The sequence below is a fragment of the Muscardinus avellanarius genome, assembly GCF_963383645.1.
Source record: "Muscardinus avellanarius genome assembly, chromosome: 11".
In the NCBI taxonomy this organism is placed as follows: domain Eukaryota; kingdom Metazoa; phylum Chordata; class Mammalia; order Rodentia; family Gliridae; genus Muscardinus; species Muscardinus avellanarius.
In genome coordinates this window covers 26821108-26838145 of record NC_137797.1, presented here as the reverse complement: position 1 = coordinate 26838145, position 17038 = coordinate 26821108, and the positions used below count along the sequence as shown (strand labels likewise).

At 45.1% G+C, this 17038-nt stretch overlaps 1 protein-coding gene across 2 annotated transcripts in view; it reads right to left on the bottom strand.

Moving 5' to 3' along the window:
- NTN4 (netrin 4) overlaps positions 1-10090 on the bottom strand; it is a gene marked incomplete at both ends in the record, with an annotated part of 112911 nt that extends 102821 nt beyond the window's left edge. For both annotated transcript variants that reach the window (XM_080706558.1, XM_080706559.1), the window contains 2 exons: positions 6776-7305; positions 10036-10090. In XM_080706558.1, the coding sequence (XP_080562684.1) occupies positions 6776-7305; positions 10036-10090 (585 nt within the window). The remainder of the gene's footprint in view (positions 1-6775; positions 7306-10035) is intronic.
- Between the last annotated feature and the right edge of the window lie 6948 nt (positions 10091-17038).

Genomic DNA, 17038 nt, shown 5'->3' with positions numbered 1-17038 from the left:
ACACACACACACACACATTGCTAGGAGCTCAAAGTCTGTGTCACTCTCCATTCTATCCAACATGAATCCTTCAAACTACCTTAAAAATACCAAACTGTCCCTTGCCAGCATCCCCCTTCCCCTTCCTGTTTTATCTTCTCTGATATAAGGAGGTATATTTTATTTGCTATCCGTTTACCCATCCCTCCCTATTCTCTGCTTTGAATCTAAGTTTTATGAGGGCAGGGATTTTTGTATGTTGATTCATGGCTATATTCCTAGACCCTGTAATGGGATCCACCAAGCAGTTCAAAAATTATTTGAATGAGCTGGGCATGGTGGCTTTTGTTTGTAATCCCAGTACGTATGAGACAGGAGGATCGTCGCCAGTTCTCAGCCAGATCTCAAGTTCACTCCAACCTCAGCTACCTAGTGAGGTCCTCCACAACTCAGTCAAACCTTGTTTCCAAATAAAAAAGAAAAAGAGCTGGGGGTGTAGCTTGGAGGTAGAATGCCTCTGGGTTCGTTCAATCTCCAGTACAAACAAACAAACAAAAAAATCATTTGAATAAATGGATGATCGACATTACTTAAGAATCCCCCAGACCATAACTTATCTCATAATACTACCAACTCGGCTCCTCCATGTTAACCGGGATTCTAACTCACATCCTCTGCCCAAGGATTATTTATTTCTCCTTCTCTGTCATTTAAGGTATTCTACTGCCCTAGCCTTTGTCATATCCATCCACGCATTCATTCAGGTACAGATTTCTTGACTGCTTATGTGAACCAAGAAATGGGCTGGATGCTGTAAAACACAGGTAAATAAGATGGGAACCCCCTCCACCCTCTGTAACAACCCGTGTCGATTCAAGGATTGCTTGGAGACCCAGCTAGTCCCTGTGTTCCTTTGACTTCTCTTACTGCTACCTCTGACTTTACAGCCCTCCCTTTGGATGCTATGTATGTATCATGCACTGGAGAAAAAGAGTCTTGTGAGGTTTGGTTGCTTGAGTAGAGTTCTTTTAAAACTGAGCTGTGGAGCAGGAACAAGCGATGCTCACTTCCAAGGAGACAATGCCTACATCGCTCCAGAGCTGCTTCAGGGTCACAGGAACAGGTGTCATGTCTTTGTTTTGTTTTGTTTATGGCACTGGGGATTGAACTCTGGGGCATTCTACCTCTGAGCTACACCCCAGCCCTATTTTATTTTTTATTTGGAAACAGGGTCTCACTAAGGTGCCGAGGGCCTTGCTAAGTTGCTGAGGCTGGCCTCCAACCTGTGATCTTCCTGTTTCAACCGCCCCAAAACTAGGATTACAAGCATGTGCCACCAAGCCTGGCTAGATGCTGTTTTGCTGTTGTTGTTGTTGTTGTTGTTGTTGCTACTGGGAATGGAACCCTTCTACCTCTGGGCTACACTCCCAGCCCTATTTTATATTTTATTTGGAAACAGGGTCTCACATAGGCTTCAAACCTATGTGATCCTCCTGTCTCAGCCTCCCAAGTGCGGGGATTCCAAGTGTGCGCCACCACACCCGGTTAGATGCTGTTTTTAAAATAGCAATAATTAGGAGACCCTGTTTCCAAATAAAAATGTAAAAATAGGTCTGGGAGTATAGCCCGGAGGTAGAAGGGCTTCCAGGAACCCCAGTACCACCAAAAATAAATAAATAAATAAATAAATAAATAAATAAATAAATAAAATAGCAGTAATCAAATTTCCATGAGGCCTCACTCTGAGGGGCCTAAAATCATTTGGTATATCTCCCCCAATTTCCTGTGTTTTCTGTGCCCAGAGGTGATCTGAGAGTGCTTCTTTGCATCCTGAAAGAGCCTAATTAATCCATCATCTTTAGCTTTAACGTTATTATTACCTACTGCTTCATCTAAGTAGGAGACTAAGCCACCAATTGGCAGAGTCTTCAAATAAAACCCTGCCAAGCTCCAGGCCTGTCTCTGTCTTGCACTACAGCTCCGAGAGCACGTAATACCTTCTCCCCAGAATTTCCCACGGTGTGCTCCTTGGGGCTCCAGAGCCTGGAAACTAAACCAGAGTTCAGCAAAAAGAGGGTTCCGTGGCTCAATAAGTTTGGGAATGCCATATTCTATTTCTCCCACTTAGGAATACAGGGTGAATAAGAATGTGTGTGTGTGTGTGTGTGTGTGTGTGTGTGTGTGTGTGTGTGTGTTTATAAGTGTTTGATTTTGTTAGACCCAGTTGCTACAGTTGGAATGTATTCCCCAAAAGTTTGTGTGTTGGAAATTTAATCTGCAAATTCCTGTGTTGAGGGTGTTTGGAGGCAAGGACTTTGGGATTAATTAGAATTATAGTGGGTTGATGGCATTGGTGGCTTTAGAAGAAGAGAGAGGCCTGAACTAGCAAGCTTGCTGGTCTCCCCTGTGATGCCCGCATCCTAGTTATAAAGCAGCACAAGGCCCTCACCAGGTGCAGAGCAGACGGGGGCACCGCGCTCCTGGACTTCCAGCCTTCAAAACCATGAGCCAAATAACCAGCTACTCCTCATTAATCACCCAGTATTTGTCAGGGAGAGGGCACTGGGGATTGAAGCAAGAGACATTCTACCTCTGAGTTATACTCTAAGACTTTTATTTTTTAGTTTGAGACAGGTTCTCATTAAGTTGCTGAGAACCTTGCTAAGTTGCTGAGGCTGGTCTGGAATCTGCGATCCTCCTTTCTCAGCCTCCCAAGTACTTAAGATTATAAGCATGCATTGCCATACCTGGCTCAGGTAAATTTTTATATCAAAAGAAAATAGACCAAGATAGTTCCCATCCTAATATGGCCACTGAATGCTTTAATCCTAGACCACCACTCACAACTCAGAGGATGTTACTTCTTAAAATAAAATTCTTAAGAGAAAACCATCTCTTGGGAAGGAGTTGTTTTAGGATATAGCCATACCCCATTGTTGGAAACTGTGGCCAGTTTAGGAAGTTTATGTAGCATAGTTTTACTTCAGTTTATATCTGGGGCTGGAATGTGGCTCAATGGTCATGCACTTGCCTAGCATGTCCAAGGTCTGGAGAAGAAGAAGGAAGAGGAGGAGGAGGAGGAGGAGGAGGAGGAAGAGGAGGGGAAGGTGAAGAAAAGGAGGAGAAGGAGAAGGGGAAGAATGAGAAGAAGAGGAGGAGAAAAAGAAGGAGAAGGGGAAGGAGAAGGGGAAGAAAAAGAGGAGGAGGAGGACAGTGTTGGCCTTCTGGGTGGATTTGGGGTCCTGTTTTTTTTTTTTTTTGTGTGTGTGTGTGGTACTGGGGGTGGAGCCCAGAGGCTTTCTACCGCCGGGCTATACTCCCAGACCTATTTTATATTTTATTAGGAAACAGGGTCTCACTAAGTTGCTGAGAGCCTCACTTAAGTAGCTGAGACTGGCTTGGAACCTGCATGATCCTCCTGTCTCAGCCTCCCAAGCGCTGGGATAACAAGCGTGTGCCACCACGCCCGGCTGAGCCTTTTGCTTTTACTGAGGGTTTCCCTAAGTTGCTTAGGCTAGCCTTCATCCCTCCAACCTCATATATCAGCCTCCCAAGCGCGGGGATTACAGGCGTGCGCCACCACGCCCGGCTTGGGGTCCTGTTTTTAAAGTCCTCTTTCAGAAGTCTGAAACAGCCCTCAGCTCTGTTGATGGAGGTATCTGATTCCTCAGACATGAAGCTACAGGACCTCAAAGCCTGAAGCAGTATATTTTAATGAACACTGGAAACAAATATCTAGGATATGCTTATGTTGGCCTGAGTCGTAGACTAATATCTACAGAAGTTAAGAAGTCTTATATAGAATGCAGGAAGATACAGGTCGATGATATTTTAAAATAAGAAATAAATGAAATTTGAGACTTCATACTTCAATAATAAAATTTGAGACTAGAGTAATTGGCTGATTTTTCTTTTCTTTTTTTTTTTTTTTTGGTGGTACTGAGGTTCCTGGAAACCCTTCTACCTTTAGGCTACACTCCCAGACCGGTTTTTTTTTTTAAATATATTTTTAATTTGGAAACAGGGTCTCTTAAGCCAGCGCGGCTGGCTTCGGACCTGCGCGATCCTCCTGTCTCCGCCTCCCAAGCGCGGGGATTACAAGCGTGCGCCACCACGCCCGGCATTTGGCTGATTTTTCTAAGCACTCAATTTTCAGAGTTAGAGATTGATTCTATAGAGTTCTAACTGCAAAACATATTTGTAGCTCAGCACTAAGTTATTTTCCGAATCGACAAAGGAGGATGGTTACAATGCTTTCTGCAGAGGCCTCCTGTGGTGCTCGTCTTGGGAGAAATTTCTAGAAAAGATGGGTTCCCAAACCTGTCCCCTAAAGGGAAGAAATTTGAGAATGACTTAATGTACAGTTGCAAATAATGCTCTAGGGGGAACTAAGTTGCATTTGATGTTTTTCCTTGCCATTCAAACATACCTTGGTTGAATGAACAACTACTAGTAAAAACATTTACCAACAGGATAAAAATGGCATCCTTACATTGAAGTAACTAACATACATTTAATCTCTGTCATCTTGGAATTTGATGTAAGCATTGATGACAATAAGTACCTTGGCTTTAAAGAAGACAGATTTGGCCAGGTGTGGTGGCACTCACCTATGATCTCAATACTTAGCAACTTAGTGAGGCCCTTGGCAATTTAGTGAAAACCTGTTTCAAAATCAGAAAATAAAATAGGACTGGGGATGTAGCTCAAAAGTAGAATGTCTCTAGGTTCAATCCTCAGTACCCTCCTCCCCAAATACACACAAGAAGAGGACGGAAGAGGAGAAGGAGGAGAAAGAGGAAAAGGAGGAGGAGGAGGCAGCAACAAATTTTGTTTCCAGTATAGGTTAGATAAGCGTTGCTTTAGTCAGTAACTGCTAGGGCCCTGTAATAAATCCAGTGTAATATTTGCTAAGGGAGTGTGCCCGCCATCTGGCTACTGCAACTATTTTTGCTACCTCGTAGGTGTACAGGGCTCAGTAGCACTGAGATTCGGGGAGCTGATATGAGCCTGTGGATCAATTCCAAAGCAATTTGAGAGTTCAAGTCATTCATCTGTTTTCAACACAGAGTGTTCTCCACCTTAGAAAACCACAAGTCTACCTTATCTCTTTCCTGTCCTGATACCTTTTTAAAAATCCATCATAACAGGGTGCAGATAAAGTTACAATATAAGTGGGACCTAGGGACCATGGAGGAGAAAGGTAAACGGCTGGCCAGTTGCCTGTGCTGCGTCCTGCTAGGTTCCAGGGCCAACAGCCCTGTTCTTAGGGATGCTTTCAGAAGATCAAGTAGCTCACAATACAGTAAAAATCCCTGTGTCAGTGGGGGAGGGGGAGAAGTTCTTAAGCGAAACCTGTGATCAACCCCCTGCTTCCCACCCACCTCAAGCTCTGAGTACAGTGCTTGACATACAGCAGGGATTCAATAAAAGCTTGTTCGATGTAGCCAACTGGGAATTTTGCAAAGCTATGTAAATAACTGGGAGAGTGTGTTAGGGTCTGTAGCCATTGTAATGGATGGCTCAGGTGCAGGATACACCTGGCCCACTTTCTCAACCTTAGTACTACTGACATTTTGGGTTAGATGGGTCAAGTGGGGAGTACTGTCTTGTCGGTTGTCAAAGGTTAAGCAGCATCCATGGCTCCCATCCGCTAAATTCCAGTGGTGCCCTCCCCACAACAATGTCTCTAGAGACTGTCAAATGTCCCACTTTCCCAAGGGGGTAGGGGGATGTGATATTATCCCTAGTTGAAACCGCTTATTTTGTCTGCATATGTATGACACGTACCAGAATTAAAAAGATAATACTCTTTTTTTTTTTTTTTTGGTGGTACTGGGAATGGAACCCAGGGGCCTTCTACCTCCGGGCTACACTCCCAGACCTATTTTATATTTTATTTGGAAACAGGGTCTCTTAAACCAGCTGAGGCTGGCTTCGAACCTGTGCGATCCTCCTGTCTCAGCCTCCCAAGCGTGGGGATTACAGGCGTGCGCCACCACGCCCGGCTAAGATAATACTCTTTCTTGAACCTGTTTTCATCCAATGGTCTCTGAATATTCTCATATATCTGGGAAGAAACTTTCTAGTTGCCTGCTTAGTGGAAGAAAAATATTAGATAGCAAACATTCCATACAGAAATTGGGCCCGGAGCTAAGGAGTGTGTTTTGCAGTGTGTACATGATCTGGTTCAAGATAGACCCAAGTCCTCAAGCTGGGACCGGACGTGTCTGTGAACCCCAAAGAAACCTCATGTTATAATAAAAACTGCCTCCCTATGTGCTATATGCTCTTGGAATCTCGGTGCTAAAACTCCACTGTCACACAGAAGTATCCTTTTGACAAACAGATTTTTTTTCCTCCATTGGCTTTGTTTTTATTTACTTCCTATTTATGTTAACAGGATCAGGAAGATACCAGTATGGACTCCAGGAAGAGGCTGTCTCAGTAACTCCTTCCCTTCAGTAACCCAAGTAGTTCGGTTAACTGAAGAACCAGTAGCCTTTTAAACCTCCAAAGTAGAATGATGATAGGTGCTTATTCTTTTTTAAAATTAAAAAAAAAATAGAAACTTAGAATTCTGACTTAAACCCCGTTAGTGGGAGATCTGCTTGGAAATGACTACGCAACCGTGTCCAAGGGGGAGAAATAATTTATGACAAACACAGCTCATGAAAAATTCTAATTTCACTCATGTTGCTACAAGTATAGATTCATTCTTTTAAAAAAAATGCGGACTGGTAACATTTTTCTACCTTACTTTACTTACGGTATAGAGTTAAACAGGTGCCCTTACCTCTCCTCCCGTGCACGGGAAAGGATTGGAGTATCTCGAGGTGCACAGAGCTCCTTTCTTGACCACATCATCTTCCAGGCCAAATGTAGCCGAGCAGTTATTTGCAAAGTACTTATAAGGCTTCCATGTCTTTCCAAAGTCCTGGGACCGGTCCAGCACCATGGCAGCCGGCCTGGGGGACTTGAACACCATAATGAGGTGAGTGAAGTAGAACTCAGCCTCCAGGTCTAGCTGGATCTTTTCCCGGTGCACATCCTCTGCAGACTGCCACCAGGTGCGGGGGAACCTGAAGGAGGAGTCTGCCATGGCGGAGGGCAGGTGAGCCAGGTGAGGGTGGGCAGCGTTGCACTTGCTGCACTTGGGCTGCTGGCAGGTGAGATCTGCATTCTCACGGTAGGAGCAATACAGTTCCGTGGCGTTCTGACCGCAGGTAGTGTCTGCCCAGAGTTTTCTCCCTAAAGCCAAGTTTCCCATCCGAGGGTTGCAGGCCTTTTCGCAGCGGGAACTGGCTGCAGCCACTCCACTGAGTCCTAAGGAGGGAAACGCACGCGTCATTCAGGACCCACCCATGGAGAAAGCTCTTCAGGCTACCTGCTCCATCCACCGCAGTCAAGGTGTTCCCCACAGAGCTCGAGACTTTCCATAAAGGAGAAATTCTACTGAATCTGATCCTGAACACGGTTCGGTGTTCATAGTACACTCGCGTATACCAGTGTGCACATTTGGTCTTTATGGTCAGGTGTAAAGTTCACATCAGATCACTTCAGGGAAAGAGTAGGGGAGGGAAAATGCCAATGGCATGAAGAATGTTGGCCTAATATTTTCAAGTGCTTTGCTTTATGCATGTTCTCTAGCTTTGAAATAGAATTGTTTTGGAAGTCAGGACTTACATTATACCCCCAAATAATGCTTTTAAGATCAGCTAATCCAGTCTTGCAATACAACTTGAGTCTTTAGCATTCTTTAACATGTTTATTATGAGAATGCATTTGGGAGAAACTGCATGTGTTTAAGCCAACGAAGAGATGAATTCTCTAAGAAAAGCAATGTGAGATATTGAATAAGGATTCAATAGGACCTCATTGAAGGAGACAAAGCTGAGAAACACGGGCTTTCAAGTGTGCAATACCCATTTTTAATATTAAGTAAATATGCCTATGAAAAAAACTCTGTGAACTGCCAAATGACAGGAAAGCTTATATTACATGCTCTGGGCCTCTTGAGAGTTTCCATCTATGACAGGTTACATAGCAGTTACCTGTTTGCTTAACAGGAGAATGTTTACAGTCTGGCAGCCACTAATAGCACCTTGATCCATTGTCTGTAAACCAAAACACCTTCTTAAAGAAACACACTCTTCCTCCCCAAGCTCCAACAGATGCTAATGTCTCAAAATTGCTTAAAATGATAAACATTATCCACTCATTAACATGCTGACTACGTATCACAATCCTTTAATTTGAGTTTGTCATTTTAATTATGAATATGTTTAAGCAAAGTCACCTATTTTAAAAGCTAAAACAGAAAGGAAAAGGAAACCAAACCCCAAATTCTGGCTAATTGAATGTTTCTGCTTAAAAGGGAACACCTCTGAACTGCTATCACCATGGTGTTGGAAGGAGCCAAATGACAGCTTTGGCTGAAACGGAGCCATTCACGGGCCGACTGGCAATCACCAGTCCCATGCAGTCTTGCCATCAAAATAAAGGGTTTCCTTAGGCATTATTATTTTTTTAATGGCAAGTTGAAGTGTGCACTATGCCGGGACTCCGTTTGCCATTGTTCTGATTAGCTGGGGCAACAGTTGCTTGTGGCCAGAATCGCACAAACACCAAGTGTGCTATGACTCACCTGTGAAGCATCTCGGGGGGAACCATACTGCCTGTGTAAGTATTTTTGACTTGAAACACTTGCCTTGTGATATTTATTTACAACCTCTTGATGGCCTGCGTGTTTGGCCACAACATGGTCCCCACAGGGGAAAAGTTTATCACAGTTCACTTTTTAGTTGGTGGAGCATTATATAAGTGCACATAAATAAGTAAGACGGATTAAAGTAAAACCTGAGACCTTTAACTGCTCCTTCGGATAAACGTAGAATAATTTAAAAATACCCCTACACTAATATAAGTCCAGAAAAGACCGGATGGTGATAATGACAGTCAGTGAGCAACTTGGCAATCCCTAAATAAGGCTGCCCACTCATGACTAATTATGACTACTATGGGACGCAGACTTAGAGCCTGGATTATACTGGGTCTCAGCGCCTTGGGGGGGGGTAGAAGAAACCGAACCCAAGAGATGCTCTCCATCCACCAGTCGGATCCTCTAACCCACACTCCCCTTTCTGGAGCAAGCAAGGTCCTCCAGCGAGACTGCCTGGTGCAGAGTCCCACACTGGCCCGCCCCTCGGTACCCCAACCCCCGCCGCCTCCCTCCACAGACCCGCAAGAGGAGTCGAGGGGGCTCCCGAATTTAGAAACAGCGAGCTGGGAACCGGTGGCTTAGGGCTGCCACGGAAGCCAGGACCGCACTGGGAAGGAGAGGGCATCTGACCACCGCTCCGCCGGTCGTCCAGTTACCGACACCCGGAGAGACCCGCCTCCGACCTCCCGCAGAGCCTCGGCCAGGGTACCAGTTCCCCAGGTGCAGCCGGCCAGCTCCGTGCAAACCCAGGGCGGTCACCTATGGCCCCAGCCCGGAGTCCCTCAACGCCCGGCCATGGCCCAGCGGAGAGGGAGCTCATCCTCGACCCAGGTGTCCCTACCTGCCTCCCTGGTGCCCGGCGTGAGGTCCGGGACCTCGATGCTACTTTCTCAAAGCCAGACCGTCCCCCGCCCCCGCGAACCCAGGGTCGCTGGGCCACCGCCTTCCATCACTCCTCAGGCCAAAGAGTGCCTGGGGATGGCGAGCTGGGTCCTTTGTTCCCCTACCAAGTGGAAAGGCAGTTTTATTTTTTTATTTTTTTGCAAGCCAAGCCGAGAAAGAAGCCTTGATCGCGCTATCTCCGGCTGAGCGCACCCACGATATGGGGTTATCCAAGGGCGACTGTATCTCAGCTGCAAAAAATAGAGAGGTATCTATCAATGGTATTTGAAACTGCGGAGCTCAAGGGGGAAAAAAGAGACGGAACATGGCCACTCATTTCCCCGTCGGGAGCTCCGAGCTCCCCGCCCCGGGCTCCCCTGCACCCCCCAGGTCCCGAGCCGGGGTCCCGGAGGGGCGAGGGCCGGGGTGGGGGCCCGGGCGTCACCACCCACCTGCGGCCAGGGCGGAGCAGCCCCAGAGCAGCAGCAGCCGCGCGCAGCTCCCCATGGCCGGGGGCGCGCCGAGCCCCGAGGCCCGGGCGGTCTCCTGCTCAGCTGGCGCGGGCGGGCTGGCCGCGGCCCGGGCACCTCGGGGGCGGCGGGAGCCGGGGGACCATCGCCGGCCGGCCCGGGCTCCTCGGCCCGCAGCCGCGCTGGCCTGGGCGAGACCGTTCACTTCGCCGCCTGCGGGCCGTCCTCCTCCGCGCGCCCCGCCGTCCCGTGCTTCTCCATGGGCAGTTCCGTGGGATGCATTTTTATTGCCCGACACCGCGGCGCTCCGGTGCCAGCCCTCCTCCCCTCGCACCTCCACCCCTTCCTCCCGCCCGCCCCCCGCGCTTGACAGCCCGGGCGCGGTGGCCGCCCCGCCCCCGGCCCCCCGCGGCCCCGCATCTCCCCGCCCCCCTGGGCCCCGCAGCACCCTCAGGCCTCCCCTGGGGGGCAGGCTCCCACCTTCCCAGGAACATTCCTGAGAGCAGTCGACTCCCTCCCGGTCAGGTCAGGGCAAGCCAAAGGGGCTTAAAAAAAAAAAACCGCGAAACAGGCTAGCGCCTCCTTTGCACATCGCCAGCAAAACCAGCCCTCCCTCTTCCTCCCGCTGCTACCCCTTCCCCCCCCCACCCCCGAGTCCCGGGACCCGGGCTTGGAACCCCCCAACTCAGCCCCGGTACGGGGCACTGAGTTCGTGCTAACTGCTAAGCTGCTGCGGCGACTTGGGGGTTGGGGGTGCATCCCGGCGGAACCATCTCTGCCTGCGTGATGCGAGGGTGTACCCATTTTGGTGTAAAAGGTGTTCTCTAGTCGAACTCAAGGAGCCCAAAGAAAGGGGTCACAGGATTAGCCAGTGGTCACTTTAAGAACATCTTGGTCTGGGGGAGGGGCAGGGGGATAATAATAAAGAGAAGTCTTGAGACCCTCGCGCTGTCACTCCGTAGAGTATGATGTGCTGTGCAAAACTAATGTTATGCGATAACTTATGGGTCAGATTTGAGTAGAAGCCACAAGTAGCTAATTGCAGATAGGTTGCTCAGGGCCGCAGTTGATGGAAGACGATTAAATAGCACTTGAGTCAGGAAGCTTTTTACAAGTTCTGTGAAAATATAATCCTACTTACACAGCCAGGGAAATTGGCAAAAGTTAAGTCGAATGTAATTTTGTATTGCAGCGTTTGGTTTATGCCTTTGAATATTTTTCAGAAAATTAACTACTTTGCGGATATCATTCAGTTAGTGCGTGTGTTTTAGATGGGGATAATCAGACGTTGGGGCACACGTAGATATTACTTATAATGATCTCAACCCAGTTCCTCCTGGGAGATATAAACTTCTTATATGCTTATATGAGAACATTATATAATGTTATATGTGAAATTTATATCTCCCAAGAGCAACTGGGTTAAGGTTAGCGTGATCCACTTGGGAGACATTGAAATGATTCTTTTCATCAACACTGGCAAATGGAAGACTGGTATGGGACAGCAATTGATATGACATCGCCTGCTTTAGAAAACAAATCCTTTTACTTGGAAGACTAAGGCAGGAGGGTCACGGGTTGGAGTTCAGCCTCAGCAAACTAGTGAGACTCTCAACAGTCCAGTGGTGTGAGACCCTGTTTCAAAACAAAAAACCACATATAAAATAAAATAGGGCTAAAGGTGTATAGTAGAATGCCACTGGGTTCAATCCCCAATATCACACACAAAGAAAGAAAGAGGGAAAGAAGGAAAAAAGAAATGAAGAGAGAAGGAAAGGAAGAGAGAAAGAAAAGGAAAAACAAATTCTTTGAATTTTCAAATATTGGCAATTCAGGGACTTTTATGATTTCTTATTGATAGTTTCCTAGCAAAGTTACCGAAGCACCTCTCCAAATGTTCTTTTTAGTAAATAAATGATTGGAAATCATAACTACCTAAGGCCCTTAGCACAAATATTAACCAAATGACCTAAGAAGAGGGAGAGAATATTTATTACTAACTCCTGAGTCTACTGTATATGAGCAAAACGACTCCATTTTTATTACAAATTTCAAAAACATTTGCACTGATAATATACTTCCTTGATTGCTCTATAACTGGTTCTTGTTTATTTTAACAAGCGTAAGCTTCTTAATGGTAGAGCAGCCTTTTATACTGAGCCTGTACAAAACATTATTGTTTTCCTTATATTTCTTATGATTGTTAGCTGCAGACACCTGCCAGACACGTAGTATCATCATTCATTGATACTGGATATCAAATGATATCTGCTCTCTGCCACTGAACACATTTTTTGCTCCTATTATTATTTTTTATTTTGAGGTAGGGTCGCACAACATTTCTCAGGCTAACCTCAAACTTGTGATCCTCCTGTCTCAGCCCCCTGAATACTGGGATTATAGGCATGTACCACCATGCCTGGCTTGGTAAATGTTTTTTTGTTTTGTTTTGTTTTGGTGGTACTGGGGGTGGAACCCAGAGGCTTTCTACCTCCGGGCTATATTCCCAGACCTATTTTTTATATTTTATTTGGAAACAGGGTCTCACTAAGTTGCTGAAAGCCTCACTAAGTAGCTGAGGCTGGCTTCGAACCTGCGCGATCCTCCTGTCTCAGCCTCCCAAGCGCGGGGATTACAAGCATGCGCCACCACGCCCGGCTGGTAAATGTTTTAACTGAGTTATGTTTAAAAAAAAAAACAACTATTGTCATATACTAAAAACAGAGACTAAAAAGAAAATCAATGAAATCAGAATGATTTCCCATATTCCAAAGGAATCTATACATTCTATACCAATAGTTTGCATATGAACCAATTTAGGAGGAAAAAAAGTAGCATTCTAACTAACCATGTCAGTGCTTGTTGAATCTCATTTGTTACAGATGATATTTTCATTGTAAAAAAGCTTACCAACCTAAGGAAAATCTTGCTTAATGGCAAATATCTTATTGCCTATAATTCTGTGTTTTAAAATTTTCAGGAATGAATTCAGAATTTTAAAAAATTATTATGAATCAGTAGGAAGCTTAGCAAACTTATGGAATTTCAATAGCAAGTTTCCAGAAACCACATACTTAGTGAATTCAACCTAGAATATTTCTGATGACTTGGGCGAATGCTTGGGTGAAGGCCTATAAACTAGCTGAAATGGTTGGCAACCTGTGCGTGAGCCAAAGACCTTGCTCACAGGAGGGAGTGCTCTTCAGGGCTTCCTTTATGTTATTCGTGCAATTTTAATGTTTGGTTATGATGTTTTCCTAGACCACAGTGTATTAGAAATAACAAATTAGGATGGAGCAGAAGCCTGTTAAAGACAAGAAACAAGTTGAGCAACCCGGTAACAAGGAGGATGCAGGAACATAAGAAGCAGATGTGTAGACAAAAACAAAACCATCATCAACAACAACACCCGGAAACTCACAGCAGGCTGAGGCCCTTGAGTACACAGGCAAAGCCCTAAAATAGTGTCCCTCCCTCTACCATAACTGAGTATGGTCACTGAGGCTCCTAATTGACCATAGGATACTCAGAAGCCAATGGGACCCTGGAGCCTTCTATCAGACAATCAATCAATCAATTTATCTATCTCTTTTTGTTGTTTTTGTTTTGTTTTGGGTGGTACTGGGGATTGAACCTAGGGGCATAATATCTCTGAGTTACACTCCCAGCCCTGTTTTATTTTTTAGTTTGAAACAAAGTCTTGCTAATTTGCTAAGGCCCTCCCTACGTTGCTGAGGCCATGAACCTATGATCCTCCTATCTCAGCCTCCCAAGTACTAGAATTACAGGGGTGTGCCACATCCGGCTCCCAGTATCTATTTTTATAGTTTAAGCATCTGAAAACAAACAGAATAAATTCACTCCAATGATTTCAAGTCAAGTTTTATTACTCTTCATAATAACCCTTTTCTCCAAATATTTTAATCACCCATATGACATGATTTACAAACCTTTCCTCACCTTAATCACCCCTTTTCAGATATATTCTATTTTGTTTTATGCTATGCACCTAAAATTCAACTCTCAAATTTTTTTTGGTCAGCATAGAATAAAACAGAACTTATATCTAGGGCCTATATTTTCGTAGCCTAAAAATGTATGAGCAGCTCTGTGGTGTTAGCTGATACCATGCTCAGTGCCAGCTAAATTCCATTTTTCTTATATTGATGTCTTAATGAATGGAAAATATATTTTGCACAACCAGAGGAAAAACTTACATTAAAATACATTGCATGCAGTACGCACTTAATGCATACTAATATAAAGAGCCAACCAACAAATTCAAATAGCTAAATTTTTAAAAAGTTAAGCCGGGCGTGGTGGCGCACACTTGTAATCCCCTGGCTTGGGAGGCAGAGACAGGAGGATCGCGCAGGTTCGAAGCCAGCCCCGCACTGGCTTAAGAGAGCCTGTTTCCAAAAATAAAAAAGTATAAAATAGGTCTGGGAGTGTAGCCCGGGGGTAGGAGGGCTTCTAGGAACCCCAGTACCACACACACAAAAAAAAAGTTAAAAAGTTTTAAAAGAATTTTTTAGTCCTCAGTGGGACAAGTCTCTAAATAATCACTTCTCTGGAAAATTTAACTCTTCAAGAACAATGCATACATGCGGCACAACTAAGGACGGATTTTGAAAGTCACGATATTTTTAGTATACCTAATATCCTTCCTTCATAGAACTATAAACATTATCTCATTCTCCTCCCAGCATCAGCGTGTGGGAGGGAACAGGAAGAGTTGTGCCCATTTACACAAAGAGAAAGTAACAGGGAAGATGTAAGTGCCAGGCTTAGGTCATAAATACATAAGAAACAAACGCTCCAGATAGGACCTGGGTTTGCAGATTAAAAAAAAAAAGATCACTGCTTATCTGTCTACTTTCCATGAGTCCAATCTTATCTTTTAACCTGAAAAACTGTTGGGAGAAGATCAAATGAAAAATTGTTTCCACTGAAATGATCCTATATTTTGTTTTTCTACCTGGCCTATGCCCTTCTCATGCCCTTTAGGATCATTCCGTTGGGAATTTCCTTCGGCTTTACCCGGAGCCTCCTGCCAATGGCCCTGTGTCTTTTTTCGTGTTCTTCCTGGCTACAGCTGCTCATTCCTAGGAAGGGAGTGAGGCCTTTAAAAATGCACATGTTCTTCTAGGAAGGGAACCAGTACTTTTCTTTTTTTAAAAAAAAATGCACTCATGTGTTTACATTAATTACAAACTAGAGCAGTGTGTTGTCATTGCAGAGATGGCTACTGTTGACAGCCCTGCGTCCACATACATTGTAAGCAATATTCCTCAACATGGCTGCTGCTAGAACACTCTACACACATGCTCTTTCTGACATTGATAAAAAGATTCTCTGAGACAAAATTGCTGCTTTTCTTAAGGTAGAGAAATTGAGGAAAGGAACACCCCACCCCCAGGCCTCAGGAAGATGACATAACAGTCATCGGTACGGGGAGACTCCTGCATTTATCCCTCTCATGTGGATGTGGAGTGCTTAAGAGCTTAAATTATGGAGTCCGACTTCCCAGAATTGAATTCTGGCTTTTGTGCAGCTTACTAGCTTTCTGACAGTGGGCAAGTTACTTAACTTCTCTGTTCAAGCCTCTCCACATTTGCCATATGAGAATAATAACAGTGCCTAATTCATGTGGTTGTCATAAATATTAAATGAGTTAATACTTACGAAGTGCTTTAAATGTCCAAAGTACACATGAACTATTTTATTTTGTTAATATGTAAAGTGTTAAAATACAAGCCCATCATATACATGTAATCTCTTTTGACCTATACAGTAGGCAGAAGCTAAGTAGTTGCACCAGCTACATTTCAAAGGCTGCCTTCCCTCTCAGAGAGGCAGTCCTCATAGAGTAGGAAGTGGCCAACCTCCAGCTGGAGGGGAAAGGCTTAGTCTTGAGTGAGCAGCTCTGATTTGTAAAATACAATCATCACAGTGGCTCTCTAAGCTAGGGTGTCACCCCCAGCAGAAGGAAACTGAAGTTCAGAAAGGTTGAATAACTGAGCCAAGGCCACATAGCCAAGAAAATGGACAAGTCGGGATCTGAACTCTTGTGTGTCTGACTGTGAGCAGAACATTCTCGCCGTTTCTTCTTTCGAGAATGGTGGTGTTGGCGGAGCAGTCAAGAAGATGGGTCCTATTACTAGGCTTCCGGTTTCCTCATGGGTAAAAATACTCATGGGATGTATCTTACCTTGACAATCTCAGTTCAACCTATGGAGCGGTGGGTGTGTCCGCTTTCCGTCTTGTTCACTCCCACATCTGACTGCTGAGCGTTGGGACTTCTCATCCAACTGTCTATAGAGAGCTCTTCCTGGACCCCTCGGCTTCAGTACTGAGCTGAGTTCAGGGCCCATTCAAAACTAAGTTCGGCATCTCTCTCCCCTACCGTGTTATTCTTCCTGTGTTCTCTAAGCAGAATGTCACTATTCATCGCCAGCAAAACCTCCAAGAAGCCGGGCGTGGTGGCGCACGCTTGTAATCCCAGCATCTGGGAGGCTGAGACCTGGAGGATCGCGATTCGCACAAAGCCTCAGCTACTTAGTGAGGCCCTTCGCAACTCAGTGAGACCCTGTTTCAAAATAAAGAATAAAAAATTGGGCAGGGGTTATAGCTCGGAGGTCAAATGCCTCTGAGTTCCATCCCCAGACCTGTAAAAATAAATAAATAAATAAATAAATAAATAAATAAATAAAAATAGGGCTGGGAGTGTAACTCGGAGGTAGAATGTCCCTGGGTTCCACACTCAGTACCAAAAAACAAAACAAAACAAAACAAAAAGACCCTCCTGGGAAAGCAGATAGTTCATGGACATCAGTGCTGTTATTTGACCTCATTCGTAGTTTCATGATAAGACACCTGACTAGGAAAAGACACTGGGAGATTATTAAGTCAACCTCCTTTTCTGGCCTGAGAAAATAGGTCCATTGAGATTCTACATGAAAACTTATTGTTCCACAGGCCCCAG